The sequence below is a fragment of the Crinia signifera genome, chromosome 1, assembly GCF_055691185.1.
Source record: "Crinia signifera chromosome 1, ASM5569118v1, whole genome shotgun sequence".
Taxonomy (NCBI): Eukaryota; Metazoa; Chordata; class Amphibia; order Anura; family Myobatrachidae; genus Crinia; species Crinia signifera.
Genome location: NC_139217.1, coordinates 93,064,069 through 93,080,796, shown reverse-complemented (window position 1 = coordinate 93,080,796; position 16,728 = coordinate 93,064,069). Strand labels below are relative to the sequence as shown.

At 41.6% G+C, this 16,728-nt stretch overlaps 1 protein-coding gene across 4 annotated transcripts in view; it reads right to left on the bottom strand.

The window, feature by feature from the left end:
• The window catches only part of ACSL1 (acyl-CoA synthetase long chain family member 1), a 62,576-nt gene that overhangs the window by 18,953 nt on the left and 26,895 nt on the right, over positions 1–16,728 (bottom strand). For all 4 annotated transcript variants that reach the window (XM_083170287.1, XM_083170298.1, XM_083170308.1 and 1 more), the window contains 5 exons: positions 11,242–11,356; positions 9,286–9,350; positions 7,145–7,246; positions 2,485–2,584; positions 561–739 (listed from right to left, as the gene is read on the bottom strand). In XM_083170287.1, the coding sequence (XP_083026413.1) occupies positions 561–739; positions 2,485–2,584; positions 7,145–7,246; positions 9,286–9,350; positions 11,242–11,356 (561 nt within the window). The remainder of the gene's footprint in view (positions 1–560; positions 740–2,484; positions 2,585–7,144; positions 7,247–9,285; positions 9,351–11,241; positions 11,357–16,728) is intronic.

Here is a 16,728-nt window from a genome sequence, read left to right as displayed (position 1 = left end):
TATGAGGCCTACAAGACTTGACAGAGCTCAGAAGACACCATGGTGCAGTGAAGATACAAGATCATACCGCCTGTATACAAACTATAAATTGGACATCATCCGTACATACTTTTCAGTGACTGTATAAATATTTCCTCACACCTACAGGTGATTGTGCGAGCACAGTTTTGCCTTTGTACTGTAGTGTAGTCGGCAAATACCTTTTCCTCCCTATATTTGTATCTGTCCTTTAAATATGCATTTAGAATTCTAATGATCGAGTGCATACAATAACTAGTTGCCATCAATACTTTAGAGCAGTGGTTCCCAACCCTGGTCCTCAAGTACCCCCAACAGTGCAGGTTTTCCAGGTCACCCGGCAGGTGCACTCATTCAGGCACATTTGAAAAGATCCACAGGTGGAGCTAATTATAGCACTTGTGATTCTGTGAGGAGACCTGCAAAACATGCACTGTTGGGGGTACTTGAGGACCAGGGTTGGGAACCACTGCTTTAGAGCAAAATATAACACAGTAATAGTATTATTACAGTTTGATAAACCAGTGTTCATTACAACTGACCTCCAGATCTCTCATGCTGACTATTTCAACTCCACAAGTCTTGCCTCGCTCCACAAGATCCTCATCAAAGGAATCCATAAGCACAATGGTCTTCAGAATGGGAGTATCTCCCTTTTCAACATTGGACAGCAGTAACTTTGCCTTTTCAGTATTGTCGCAGAACACGAAGGAGATCTCCGCTACAAGTGGTAAAACATATTAAACCAACATGTCATTTGTGTTCGGATACTTACAATCTTTTGTACAGGGAAGCCGTATAGTGAACAAAACATCGGCTAAGTGTTCCACATACTCTTTTGTAAAGGCATATGTTCTACTAGCTGTGGAAGCATACTTTCATATACTGTACAAGAAACTTGTCTGTTGGGAGCAGTTCTAGACAGTCCGTTCCCACTTTTAGAAAAAACAGTATTACATCTGTATACAGAAAATCAGCAAAAGCAGACAATTGGTCCTCAACATGCTGGACCATCTGGCATGCCTGACCGATGCATATTTTTAGATCAGTCTGCTGCATATACCCTGCAATTATCTCTGGTAGATCAGCCAGAAAATCGTATCGTGTATGCCCAGGATAGCCTAAATAGTGTAAAGATTCTCAGGGTGTGTTATAACACACTGACAGTCGGGATTCCGACAGACATTAGTGATGTCGGAATCCCGACTGCGGGGAAGGGGGGTGCGCAACTAAGCCCCACGCTGCACTCGCCAGGATGTGGGCACAGTGACTCACTACGCTCGCTGCCTATTTTATTCTCCCTCTGTGGGGGTCGTGGACCCCCACAAGGGAGAATGGCTGCTGCCTGTCTGTCGGGCTGTTAGCAGTTGGGATTCCAATGTCGTGTAATGACTGTCAGATTTCCGTCTGCCGGTCAGTCATCCGGCACCCGAATTTCAAATGGTCTACAAAAGCTCCCATTGCCTGCAAAGTCTGAGTGCGACAGTAAAGGAAGTTACAAAAAATTTATTATATAAAAATACATTAAATTAGAAATGATCCCGAATCCGGCGTGCGGCCTGCGTAGCATGACTAGGTCATAGGTCACGTTGCACTGCTGTGCCCCCTGCCGCAACCCTCTCCTCGTGCCACTTCAGGAGCAGCTTCGGTTCTTGTTTCCTAGCATGGCGCCCATCGGGTCCTATCGCATACCTTAAGTTAAGGTATGCGATGGGACCCGAACGGACGCGATTTCGGGCTTTTTTTAACCTTTCCCGACAATTAGATAATCGGGTCCATCGCATGCCATTATAATGGCATGCGATGCGACCGACGTGATTTAACATTGTATGCATTGTATTCAATGTTAAATTCCTATATAAAATCGGGTCCATCGTATGCCATTATAATCCACGTCGGCATGGAGTTCATTTTATATAGTGTGGCGAGCGCAGAGAGCCCCGCGAGGGGACGCGTAATACCTGTGAAGTAATGCGCGTCCGCATGCAACCATACAATTTGGTTGCATGTGATGCGATCGACCCGATTTTTTCTGACCCGATGGATACAATTAAAATCGCTGGCGCCGTGCTAGGAAACAAGTACCGCAGCTTCTCTACTGCAACACCAACCCACTGCCTCCACTTGCTCCCCAAGTCAGTTAATATAGGGGACGGGTGTCGGACGCGGTCCCAACAGTCGGGATCCCGACAGGCATTTACCAGACGTCAGGATCCCAACTGTCAAAATGCAGACAGAAAATAGAATAGGTGGCGAGCGCAGTAAGCCCGCATGGGGCTTTGTGGCACTCACCATATGAGTCCGGGCAGTCGGGATCCCGACGTCGGGCTAATGACTGTCACAACCCTATACCACACCCATAGGGGACAGGGGCGGTTTTCTTTAATGGTTATAAATAGATATTGCAGGCCAATCTTTAGATCTCAACCTTATAAAATGAAGCAGAAATAAAAAAAAAAAAAGTACCTTTGTTTATAATGTACGTAATAGCTTCAGCTCCTAGAGTATCATACAGAGGAACAGCTACCATGGAGTAAGTATAGCACGCCAGTTCTGCAATTGTCCACTGCAAACAGAAGAAAGGAGACTGTTACTTATTTAACAATAGTCAACTTTTTATTCACTCTTAAACCCTGTAAACACAGGGCGATATTAGCCAGTATCGGTGGCTAAATGGTGGCCGAGTGACCATATCCCCAGTGTTTCCAGGGCAATATCGCTAGGAGCGCGTTCCTGCAACCAGCCCTGTACTGGTAGTAGGAGCATGTTCCTGCCATTGAGACTTTCCAGTGCTGACTTGTTAGTCAAAAACAGTACATTGTGCGATCATTCAGCGGCCATTTCGCACGGTTTGTTTACACCTTAAAAAACACAACGGAATCTTAGAGCGGGAAGCTACAATCCCGAGCACTTTTACTAGAAATAGTTTTGGCAACAGATTTAAAGAGGAATTAGTAAAAATCACTTTCCCTGCAGACAAAGGTGACCGAGTACCAACAAAAACAAACATATTAAATGGGGTGTGACAACTGTAGCCACACAGTAAGGAAGGCGTATACATGAACTAGATCGCATTGCATAGGTTTTGCAATGCAATGGAATGAGATCTAGTGCAAAAAGTACAATGAGATGTGTGACGGGACTGCGTATCTCATCGCAACTGGCAATTGTACCGTGTGTGGGCACCATAACTAAATAGATTTACCAATACTGTGCCCCCCACCCCCCATGTAATTGTGTGCACTGGTCATAAACCTACTGTACCATGCACAAGACTACATCTTACTACCTGATTCTGAAGTGAATGCACGGTTTTCTTTGTTTTTAGAATTACGTTAGATTGAATTACATGAGTCCTTTGCACAAAAATGCATGTTCAAAAAGTAGAGACACTTAATAAATAACTCCAAATGCGACACATATTTAGAACACGGTTCCTTCTACCTGTATTAAGTACATGGCAGCTCTTATTTGAGTCAGCCATCAGCAAATTGATTCCAAGCTTGGACGGACACACACACACACACACACACACACACACACACACACCTATGACACAGCATTTCCCAGCCTAGAACCAGAGGATTCACAAGGTGTTTGAGAACTTCCAGCAGATGAAAAAAAAATGTCCGCTCCTCCACAGTGGTAGGAGCTGGGTGTGTTATTACCCTCATGGACAATGAGCCAGCACTGCATTCACAGTCTGAGGGCAGCCCAGCATTTCCAGATATGCTGGGCACCCTCCCATAGGGATGTAACCAGGGGGTGTGCTTCCTTTGAGGCCCCCCCTACCATAGTGGAATTAATGGGGTCCCTATGCCGAAACCACCACTGCCAATAAATGTCGGTAGGTATGGGTACAATAGCTTGCAGTACTAAAACTATGCCGATTTATCAGAATCACTTTATTGGTCATGTATACTCTCGTATACTAAAAAATTTTGTGAATACAGTGCAGCTTCAAGCATGGTACGAGAGGGATAACAGGACATACATACTTTGCATCAGTTGTGCATACAAATGACAATTCACATGTTAGGATTTGCAAGGTTACATAGAGCAGTCAGGTGTTTAGATTAGCAGTATCTTAGAGTACATTGTTCAATAGCTGAATAGCTATTGGGAAGAAGCTTTTTGCGGTTCTTGACGACTTGTCAGGGATGGACCTGAAGCGTCTACCTGATGGGAGAATATCAAACAAAATACAGCCAGGGTGGAGTTTATTCATCACGATCTTCCCAGCTCGCTTCTTGACACTACTTAAGTATTGTTCCCTTACAGGGGGGAGGTCCGTCCCATTAATCTTCTCTGCTGTCCTCACCACTCTTTGCAGGCTTCGTTTGACAGATTCATTGGCCCCTCAATACCAGATTGTAATAGAGGAGCATAGAACGGACTCCACGATAGCAGTGTAAAAGAGCTGCAACAGCTCTTGTGGAATGTTGATTTTTTTTTTTACCATTTATTTTTGTTGTATTCTAGGTTTTCCTTATTTCCAACTAAGGCATGGGTTCCCAAAGTGGGAGGCATTGATTGCTGGCCCAGTGCCAAAGCAAAACTATTTATGGTCAATATAAAAAAAAAAAAAAAAAAAAATATATGCAAAACCAGTGCTGGTGGCAGGCAGTAGAACCGGTAATCAAAATGTACTTTTAGATATTTTTGCTGAATTCTCAATAAAAAGAAACTTTTGGCCTAAAGGTGAATTTAAAAATAAAAATTAAATAATCTAGAGCACAGTGATAATATGAAGTTCATTGGTTCAGAAACTTTCTTCTATGTGAGGGTTTTTTTTTGCAAAGTCAACATTGCATAACTCTGCAAACGGTACATAGCGTTCATTCTAGCACCCGCTATCTTTGTAAACCCATGCAGTTCCTCTTCCCTGCCTGGGGTGTCACGGTCTGCTGTGTTGTTTCTAGCACAGGTCTGGTTTGCATATCAGTGCTGATATACAGACCACACTGCTAGAAGCATGGGTTTTCAAAGATAGCGGGTGCTAGAATGAACACTAGGTACACAAGGTAATAAAACTGCCTAGGTGGGAAAAAATAAAGGACTTAAAAAAGTTATTAGCTTTACCACACGTACTGCATAGTGAAGAGATTTTTTAAATGATTGACATTTTCTTGATTAAAGATTAACAGTTGTTGTAATTAAATCAATAGCAAATAACACAGAAGTGAATCCTACTAAATAGTGGCCTACTGATGAGAGCACTGTTTTTTGCTTCCTCTTTTGGGGACTCTCGTCACAACAGTAATCAGCAAGCACAGAAGCGTTCTACCTATCCTGATCTCTTTTCATCGCTGAAGTTGTTTTGGTGGAATTGCTCACCATGCTCCTAACTCACTGCCCTGCATTTAAGTCCAGATGAAAGTCGAGAGACATACTGTAGTCTAATTTCTAGAAGGTGGTTCACAATCTCATAGTCTAGGCACACACATTGTAACAATATCTGCCTGATCTGTTCCGATTTTGCCAGAACCACCATATAGTTCAGTGTTTATCTGGGACTGCACTGTCCCGTGGGTCGTTAGAGGTCTTCTGGTTGGCCCTGCTGAAGGTCAGCCAGAAGCAATGATTATTGATGCATCCTCCATCACTCAGTCAACCCCAATAGCAAAGGTGTAATGCATTTGCCAATGCAGGGTCCTGTCACCTACAAGATAGGGCCAGCTACAAATCCTTCTGAACATTTTCAGCTCTTCTATTACCAAAGAAGCAATGCACAACAACTTTAAAGACTTCCCAAGTCAAATTCACTATAACCTGAAGCAGGATTTAAGTTGACTAATTTGCAGACCAACAATATCCCAACTTAACTTTAGAAAATGTGACGACATCCCACAAAAAAATAAAATAAATCTAAATGCCCAAATAACCCATCAGTCTATATCTGAGCGAGACCTAATAGCTTTTAATGTCATATTCACTGATTGTATGCTAGAACTATTTTCAAATAGGTAATATTTTCACTGTTGCAAAATGTATTTAAGACAAAAAACGCAACAGACTCTGTTCTAATATTACGATTAAAACTATGGGCAGTATTCAATGTAGAAAATTCGCTGTGCATGGCGAGAGATTTTTTCTCTCGCCATGCACTCGCCGTGTTCCGGAGCCTCCTGCTCCCACTATTCAATGTATTTAAGACTCGCTGCCACTCGCGGCGAGTCTTAACCCCTGCAGCGGACGAGCGTCCGCGGCAGGGAGCTGACAGGGAGCCGTGGGACGGTGGCATCCAGGGAGATTAAAATCTCCCTGGATGCCCCAGAACATATGTGGAGGGTAGGGGGCCCCCCCGGGACCCAGGCAGCACAGGCTGCCCCCCCCCCCTATAGCCAGCGGGGGACCCAGTATTCACTGCACCCGAACGTGCATCGGGTGCAGTGAATATATGAATATCTAATGAGCGGCTCGAGCGCTCCGGCCCCCTGCTGGCTGCACTGTGTAAAAAAAAAAAAAAAAAAAAAAAAAAAAAAAATAAAAAAATTACATTTTTTTTTTGTTTTTAATTAAATATATATTCATGTACTATAAGCACATGAATAAAAATAACATGCCCCTTAACAGAAAAAAAAAACCTGATTTTTTTACACCAAAATTAAAAAAAATAACCCTTTTAGATTAAAAGTTCACATTCCAGCTCTCCATCAAAAGATGGAGAATTTCTACACGGAGAGAGACGGCGAAAATCACTTAGAAAGACGGCGAATATTTCACATTGAATAGGGTGGTTCACTTTTGGAGAGCAAAATGCTCCGTCCAGGGCGAAAAAAAGCAAAAATTCTCCATAAAACACGGAGAATTTTTCTCATTGAATACTGCCCTCAGAATCCTACTTAATAAAAACCCAACATTGCTCCTTCCATTAATAGTCAACTGACAGCCAATAGATGGCATCCGACAGAGCTCCGTTCAGGCGCAGACAAACACACCAAAGTCTACCACCCGTCTCCCAGCAGCACCATCATTTTGAAGGGCTTGTAACTTGTATACTGTAAATGGCATCACAAATACAACACGCAGGCAATAATCCAATAAAAAAAAAAATATACAAATTATTACAAACAGAACAATGAAAAAGGCAAATAAAATAATAAAATGGAAAATAAAATCATACCTCAGGTCGGTTCTGTGCGAAAATGCCAATAAACTGTTCAGAACTTGGTTTACAGCCTCTGTGCAGTAAGGCGGATCCCAGGTACTCGGCCTTGTCTGAAACCTTCACAGAAAAGGAGAGAAAAAAAATTACACAAAGAATACAAAATAACGTAAAGATGTAATGTTTGTTTATAACATTATCTCCCCAATAAATACATTACAATTCTATCAAATACAATAATTAACAAAAAAAAATAATGGGTATTTTACATAACCAAGACAAACCTAAATCGGTTCACACGGTAAAGTAGCAATAGGTCACCAAAAAGGACAAATACAAAAGCAGTCTGGAGATAAAATAACTTTTTTTTTATTTGAGTGAGATCCTCCATACAGCATTGACAAGTACCAAATAGTCCACAGTGTTATAGAGCCCTAAAACTACAAGACCAAGATGCTGATTTAGGAGTATTAAACTAGTTTTATAGGGCAATGTTCCATAAATAGCCTTTTATGGAAGATTACAACATACATTTTCAGGTGTTATGTAATAAGAGTGTACACTATACTATCATCCACAGACTAAGGGCCTTATTCTAGTTCACTCTGACAAAATCCTTCTTAGATGGACAAAACCATGTGCACTGCAGGGTGGCAGATGTAAAATGTGCAGAGAGAATTAGATTTGGGCAAGTTATTTACTTTCTGTGCAGGGAAAATACTGACTGCTTTATTTTTACACTGCAATATAGATCTCACTTTGAAGAAAAACCCCACCCAAATCTAATTCTCTCTGCACAAATTACATCTCCCCCCCCCCCTGCATTGCACATGGTTTTGTCCATCTAAGAAGGATTTTGTCAGAAAGAGTGAACTAGAATAAGGCCCTAAGTCCCTGTACATTTCTAGAAGACTGCAAAACTCCATACAGTATGTATCAGGTTACAAACTTTGCCCCCAAAATTGCTAAAAACTTGTAGATGTTTAGGATCCCACACATCAGCAGTTTCAATTCCCCAACCAGCTGGTACCACCGATTGGATCCAGTGATGATAGATGACCCATTTGAGAAGTTAAACATGTTAAAAAATACCCCACTGGTACTTTTGGCATGTTTAATGTTCCCTATTGCCTGACCAGTCTGTTGGAAAATTGCAGAAATTAAATTGCTGATGTATGGGGACCTACAGTACTGGTCATTCAGCCAATAGGTTACATTTCAATGTTTTTCTATTTTAATTTTTTCATCCTTTGGATGCCTGGTAAGCAAGGATTACACATGTGCAGGACTATGCCCCCTTATGCAGTAAGTACTCCTGGGCTAGGATCTGGCTGAAAGTAAATTATGTAGGCTTTATTTTGTACCCCGTTCCAGTGAGGGGATTTTATTGGAACCGGTGTCCCTGCAACAGAATGGGAATACAATCCAAATGGAAATTTATCTCATTGCTGCAAGATTGCCCAAAAATTATCCAACCCTTTGAGCAACATCTGTGAGATGTTCAAAATACCCGCTAAAAATGCCAGCGTCGCTTACATTTGTTATATAAATGAAAATTGTTGTGGAAGTAAAAAAAGTATATTATATATATATATATATATATATATATATATATATATATATATATATATATATATATATATATATATATATATATATGAATTGCTACAGGTCATTAGGATGAATAAAAAGGTGTGCTCTGCAATTTTTACACCTATTTTAACAAAATCACTTGGCATTCAAAGGGTTAAACATCTCAGGCAATTGCTTGGAAGTATCGAGAACTGCTATTTCTGATATGTTGGCACTTCTATTTCTTAAGCTGTGTACACACGGGGGCTGAAATCGCTGGAAATATTGTCGCAGGCGACCATACTGCCAGTGATGGGAGTGTGCCCGGCGATAAATCACCTGGTGCGCGCTCCCGTTTTCAGCCCCATTCTAATCGCTCTGCGGCTCCCCCGGCAGAGGTTCCCTTTCATCAGCGACCATCTCTGGTCGCTGATGAAAAGGAGAAACTGAGCAATATATTGCTCAGCAATGTATTGCTAGCAATATATAACTGAGCAATATATCTCCCCCGTGTGTACGGGGCTTAAGTGTACAGACTGCCGTGTGTACAAATACTTTTTCAAATCATTACAAAATCAAAATTTTACCTCTTGATAAGAGATCCACTGATATGGCTGATTAGGCTTCCTATGTCCCAAACATGGCCCTCGCTCTAAAATATAAAAAAAAATTAAAAAAAATTACATTTTGTTAATTGATCTGCAACTAGACGTAGTCTGCAACAAACACTCCAATTTGGGAAGCACTAACAGAAGCCAAATTTGAATTAACCCAAATATTTGTATTGTACAGATAACAGTTTCTACGATGGTGCTAGTAAGTCAATTACAGAGCAGACCTATCCATAGTCAGCTATTTTGTGTCTCCTAAGAGACTACAAAAAGAAGCGGTACTTGTTTAGTTTCACGGCGGCAGGCACGCGATGCGATTTTGTACCGGTTCATAACCCCACTATCCACTACGCATTGAGTTGATTTTATATAGTATGGCGAGCGCAGCGAGCCCCGCGGATTACTTTACATGTTCTCTGCGTCCCCTTGCCACACTATATAAAATCAACTCCATGCGTAGTGGATAGTGGGGTTATGAACAGTACAAAATCAAATCCGATCGCACCGCATGCGATATATCTGCCGCCGTGAAACTAAAACAAGTACCAAATAGAGAAGTAGGTTAAATACAAAAATAATTATATATCTATATACACACACACACACACACACACACACACAATACAGCTTCACTATTCATACAATTCCTGCCACCCTATCCCTCTCCAATGTACCAACTGATTTGGATTAAAAATAACTATAATATAAATAAATGACAAAAAAAAAAAAAAGGGATAAGTTCAGACCTAAGGTGTCTTCACGCCTGCAAAAAACCCAAGAGCCTGCTGAGGTTCTGAGACTAAAAATCTCCAATAAGTGCTATAGCCCTGGGCAAGCAGTGGGAAACTGTTAATAATTTAGTCGCTAATTGAATTCACAACATAATGGGGTGTAGCAATACATGATCAACTGAATTTGAAGCACCCAAGGGTAAAGTGCAATTAGTTCAACTATAGAATAGGAAGGTTGTCAAGTTTTTTGGATCCCTCTGTGTAAATAAGAAACTAATTTATCTAAAAAAACTTAATATGTTCTTGAAGATTTATTTGGGAAATAAAAAAATAATAATAATTCAATTAGGGGGGGGGAAGAAAAAAAAGTGGTGTGCAATTGAAATCCAACACTTCTTAGGCCTGGTACACACCAGAACGATCCTGATTGTTAGTAGATTGTTAGCAGATTGTGTGATGCTCGCACGATCTGTTGGGTGCACACAATCTGCTAACGATCTGCATCCAATCTGATCCCAATCCAATCTGAGTCTGTATCCAGTTGAATGGATCTTTTACAGATCCTCACTGCAGCAGGTAGGATTTGTAAAACGACCAAACGACAGCGGGGACGCGCATCGGATTGGAATCGGATCGGAATTGGACCTAAACATGCCCAATCTACATACAATCTGCATCCAATCGGTCGGAATTGGATCCAGATTGATGGAATTGAGCCCTAATCGTTCTGGTGTGTACCCCCCCTTAGACCAGTTTTTAAAAAGGTGTACTGTAAAGAATTCTGTCCTTCGTCATTTATGGGTGAGTCATGGGGTAGAGAAAAACTATCTGCTGTCTGCCTTTGGGGCCTATAGTCCCCACTACTTCACTTAGCCCTGTAATAACTTACTATGGCTAATTTAATTGTATACCGGTCTCCACAACAGGTGGAACACTACTTTTATCCCCTAGCAGTCACTAGTCTAGTCTCAGATGGGACTAATGCTCTAGTGCTTTCAAAGAAATAATAATAAAAAAAAAAATCACACACACACACTTGTAAAAAGGAAAGCCTACATGGTTTTCAAACTGCTCATTGCTTCATATTGTGGCATTTTGCTGAAATACCCAATAGATCTTTAACTGCATTTGTCCCCTTGGCCAGGCATTGCCCAGATGCATTTGTGAAGTAGTAATTACAGCAAGATGAAGGAAGCCTTACTTGATATTCTATTTCCTCTTTGGAAAACATCATAGACTGTTCGGACATCATCGTAGTAGTAGGTCAGCACCTCATCACCATCCATCAAAGTGGATCGGCGAGCACCGTCATGTCCCTGACAAAAATAAATAAAAAATTAAAAATGGTAATTCATTACCAGAACTGCAATTTATATAATGTAATACAACCTGAGCTCATTTCCACAACACTGAAAGAACAAAAGTTTACACAAAGATGCAACAAAAACAAACATTTAAATGCAAACAGTAACTCCAACTTATAGTATAGAGCATGCAGGAGGTAAGTGGGGAAAGAGATGGCCATCCGCTCGTAACCATTAGTACCAATGTTTAGGGGCTGCATTTTGTGTGGTGCAGCAATAAATATTTGAGTGCTTATAGGCAAGGATTAATGTCTTCTATGTGTTCCTGTATAAATGAAATACAAAATCTGGGTTGGACTTTTAGACTTGCTCTTGAAACGGGATACCTAAATGAGCAAGAAAACGCACAACCCCCCCACCCCACATGCAATTAAAAAAAAATTATCCCTGTCAAGCAAACACCCATGTGTCCAATTGCTGGTTATGTTTAAAGTGTGTAGTCAGCTTTTACACCTTAAGTAAAAGGTCCTGGCACTATACTAATGAGCATACAGACCGGCAGGCATTGTATCTAGCAGCCACGGACAGTGCAGATAGCAGGGACATAAGGGGGGGTACACACCAGAACGATTAGGGCTCAATTCCATCAATCTGGATCCAATTCCGACCGATTGGATACAGATTGTATGTAGATTGGGCATGTTTAGGTCCAATTCCGATCCGATTCCAATCCGATGCGCGTCCCCGCTGTCGTTTGGTCGTTTTACAGATCCTACCTGCTGCAGTGAGGATCTGTAAAAGATCCATTCAACTGGATACAGACTCAGATCGGATTGGGATCAGATTGGATGCAGATCGTTAGCAGATTGTGTGGCTCCAACAGATCGTGCGAGCATCACACAATCTGCTAACGATCTACTAACAATCAGGATCGTTCTGGTGTGTACCAGGCCTTAGAAAGCTCTCAATGTACTGGCCACAATATCTGCGCTCCAAACCCGGCGAAGGAGACAGAGACATTTCCCAGTTCCTTACCATGTGAAAGAACCACGTCTGCCCTAGTAGGGCATACACGACCTCATTCAGCTTTGAAAATATCTAGTCGGATCGACATGCTGGGCAATCCGGCAGGGCAATATTTTTGGCCACACTCATGTTACAATTCTCTGGGCGATTAGTCGTATCGTATAATTGGTCAGATCACAGAGTGTATGAGGACATAAGTTTCAAATATCTCAGACTATCCCACCTCAACATTACAGGTATGGTTACATAATACCAACATCACAAGAAATTTTCCACTACTTATTTGTTCCCTTAAGATGGTGAAAGGAGAACTTTCCATTTTAAGAACAGTGTTTTGTCTAGAAGGTTTCACAAGAGTAGATTGTACTCACAGCTTTCTAAATGCAGTAAGTATTCAGTACAACTTTAATCTCCTAGACAATCGATGCCCTTTCCCAGCACCTGTCACATAAGCTCTTAAATACATGTTAAAAAAGAAGAGCAAGACCGCCCCCCCCCCCCCTTCCCAAGAAGAAGCAGTGCACAGGTAGCATTTTACACATCAGTATATCCAACTAGCAGTTCTATGGCAAAAAAATATATAAGAACCCCACACACACGGCACCAGCCTTAAGGACCCCATACACCAAGATGAGATTATACCTCAGCGCATATTATCGAGGGGTTGTAAGATGGATTGTATGCACAAACATGCAATGCGCGGTGCCGTGGGTCGAATGATTGGTCCTCTAATCAAACATGCACCACGTCTGATCAGTTGTGATTGGGATCAGATTGTATGTGCTTTTAAGCACATGGAATTGTTCATTTGACAGCTTGTATGACCGGTGTCATTTGAGTTGCAGTTTAGGCGCATACAAGCGATTGTGAGACAACCGGTAGTATGCAGCAGCTGGATTGTATGACCGATTGTGTGCATGTGTCCAAAAACCACCAATTCATGAGCAGGGGAGTGGAAGGGAAAATCTGGACACAATCATGATTGTGAGCAGGTCATTGTGATGTATGGCCACCTTTACAGTTATCACCTTGGCGAACAAAGCAAAAGATTGAGATTTGTAAATCCCCACATTTACCATCCATATTGCATTAGCCAGGTAGTGAATGTGCCAGAACATTACCAGTAGCAGCGCACTTTTGAACACTATTTTTCTTATATATAGTCAATGAAGGCGGTACTTATATGTTAGTTGGGCGCCCTCTATAGTAAGTATGCTCATACCCCCACTATCCATGCCAGCATGGAGTTGATATAGTTTATATAGTGTGGTGAGCCCCGCAAGGGGACGCGTAAAAGTAAGCAAATTGCTTAGTGGGCACCCAACTAACATAAGTACCATGAAGGCAGTTCCCTGGCTTCTGGATTCAACATAACATACCCAAACACTAGGATTTGCAAGGGGTAAATATACATACTATTGCATTTGGGGTAAAAACTGGCTGCTTTTGCATTCTGCCAACAATTGTTGGACAGCTTTATTTTTACATTGCAATTAAAATTTCACCCGCTGTCTTTGAAAACCCATGCAGTTCCTCTTCCCTGCTTGGGGTGTCGCTGTCTGCTGTAGTGCTTCTAGCACAGTGTGGTCTGTATATCAGCACAGATATGCAAACCAGACCTGTAGCGGGTGCTAGAATGAACACTAGTTTGGACATCCCTTTTACAACTAAAGCCAGCTACTCCTTAGAGAGACGTGTAGTTGGCTGATCTGTCGGGTGACCGGACGCTACAATGGCAAGTGCATACAAAATTGTAGTGTAACAGGGGATGCAGTGCCTTCAGCAGCATGGAATTGCTAGCTAGGTGTCCTGGTTAACCCTGCAACAGGGCCAACCATGGGAATGAGCAAATCACATGCACACACAGAATAATCCAGCCAATCGGTAGTTCAGATTTGGCCAGAAACGACAATCGGGCCTAGACCTGCCTTAAATCTTTCTGCACGTTACATCTGCCCACCTGCAGTACAACATTGTTTTATCAAAGTGCAGAGACACACTACTTGCTCTTATTTTATTGCAAATGCAGAAAAAGACCTTTAGTTCTTTCAATTACCGAGACTTATTCACACTGTAAAACGAAACATCAACGGGGGTCTTTCTATATTTGATGTAGATTCGATCTCAATGCTCTCTCCAGTGTAGTGTAAACTGAATAGAAAAATAGTCTTGACAGGCAAAACTATATAGTACAGATCTGTACTACAGTCAAAATCCAATTAACACTGTAACCAACCCAGATCTAGACCCAGACCGAATAGGGGGTTGAATAGAAGGTGAAATCTCACCGTGTGTGCGCGCACCTTAAAGGAGCCCATACACGCTCCGTTTTAAAGCTCCGTTCTGTACTTTTAAAGTACACATCGTATCGGATCGCATCCCTAGTGCATGCACTGCGATCCGATATGATGTGTACCTAGTACAAAGTATGTGCAGCACATACTTTTTGTACCGTACTATGTGATGCGCGGGAGCGCGCATCGCATAGTACAGAACGGAGCCGTCGAAAACGGTGCGCGTATGGGCTCCTTAAGTCTCGGATGCACTAAGCTTCAAAAGTGATAAAATGGAGAGTGATAAACAGCCAGCCAATCAGCTCCTGCCTGCCATGTCACAGACTGTTTGAAAAATGTCAAACAGGAGCTGATTGGCTGGCCGTTTATCACTCTCCATTTTATCACTTTTGATGCTTAGTGCATCTGGCCCACAACCTCAGTTACCATACCAGCCCACTAAATTGGGACACTCAGGTTCTGTGCCCGAGTAAAACCAGGGGACAGTCAGGCTTGAATCAGCCAGCCATAGCACTTGTGTAATTTCAGAGTGTGTCGGTTTAAAAGAGTATGGAAAGTCTAAATACAGTATGGTGTTATGTAATAAACAGACCTAAGGCCCAATACATCTGGCAGGTCATACTGTACATTCCAGAGAAAATAGGTGCTACTTTTCAGCTTAACTTTAGATCAAGTTGGATAATGTTTTATGAGCAGTTTAATAAGCTGAGCAGTTATTGAATAGGGAGCCAATAGACCAACAAGAGTTTGACCCATTAGTGCTATTCGGGGTTACTACTCAGCGAAAGAAAGAAAGAAAGAAAGAAAGAAAGAAAGAAAGAAAGAAAGAAAGAAAGAAAGAAAGAAAGAAAGAAAGAAAGAAAGAAAGAAAGAAAGAAAGAAAGAAAGAAAGAAAGAAAGAAAGAAAGAAAGAAAGAAAGAAAGAAAGAAAGGAAAAGAAAAGAAAAGAAAGGTTTGAGCTGGTTTAATCAGGTTGTCCAACATTCCTGGACATTACTAAAGGTCAAACCTGGATTGCCTTGAGCATACAGCACAATTTTAGCTCTGTCTCCCAGCATGCTCCAGTGTGCATGGACGAGATCTCGCTACTCACGTAAGACTTCCTGTTCAACCTGGTGCAGGCAACCATTACAGCCAGTAACAGTGCAGTCTGTGGAAAGTACTAGCTGCAGGTTTTGGAATTTTCAGAACTGGTGACCATTCATACATTGCCCCCATCTTAAAAAGAGCAGTGCAGTTAGTGACAGGGGAGCATAGTGCCCCTGTCAAAGCGACCACTTCTGCCGATTCATACATGTTGAAGCTACTTCAGTTCAGACAACGTCCCTTATACCACCTCCCATATAAAGAGGCTTCATACATCTACCCAATCTGTCCCGTTACATATATTGTGGTAACTTGGCCTTTTGTTCAATATGCCTAAATAAAATGGTTTGTCAAATTGTTTTTTTTTTTCAGCATGTGGACAATGTTGTGAAGCCTCAGATCAGCTACGGTAGGCACTTTGACTGTGGCCCTGCTTGTGACCTAGTGATGTCACATGTTGTAACTTGCTTTTCGGAGTCTTCAAAAATGGGAAATAAACAAGCGAACAGCAACATGCTTGTTTTGGGTATGTTCAATAAAGATTAGATACATTTGTATCACTAATTTACATTATTTGTGACGAGGAATGGCACACGGGACAGGGATGCAGTCTGAGTCTTCATTTGTAGCAGGTGACAGCAAATATTTAACAGGGTTAAGGTGCCCATACACGTCACAATTATTGTATACAATATCGCATCTCAAGGTGCCCACAGACGCTACAATTATCGAATGCGTTTTGTACTTTTTAAGCACAAATTGCATCTTATGTACAATTATTGGATGGTGTTTATGTTCCCTGGAGCCCGATATTGTATGTCTAAAAAAGTACGTGCTGCACGTACTTTTTAGACTACATCTGAAATTTAACATTACAAACATGGGTTCATCACATGCATCCAAGTGCACATCTCATAGCAAGCTGGAAGAAAAATTGTATAGAACCATTGTACAGTCAAAAACGCATAGCACAGTACA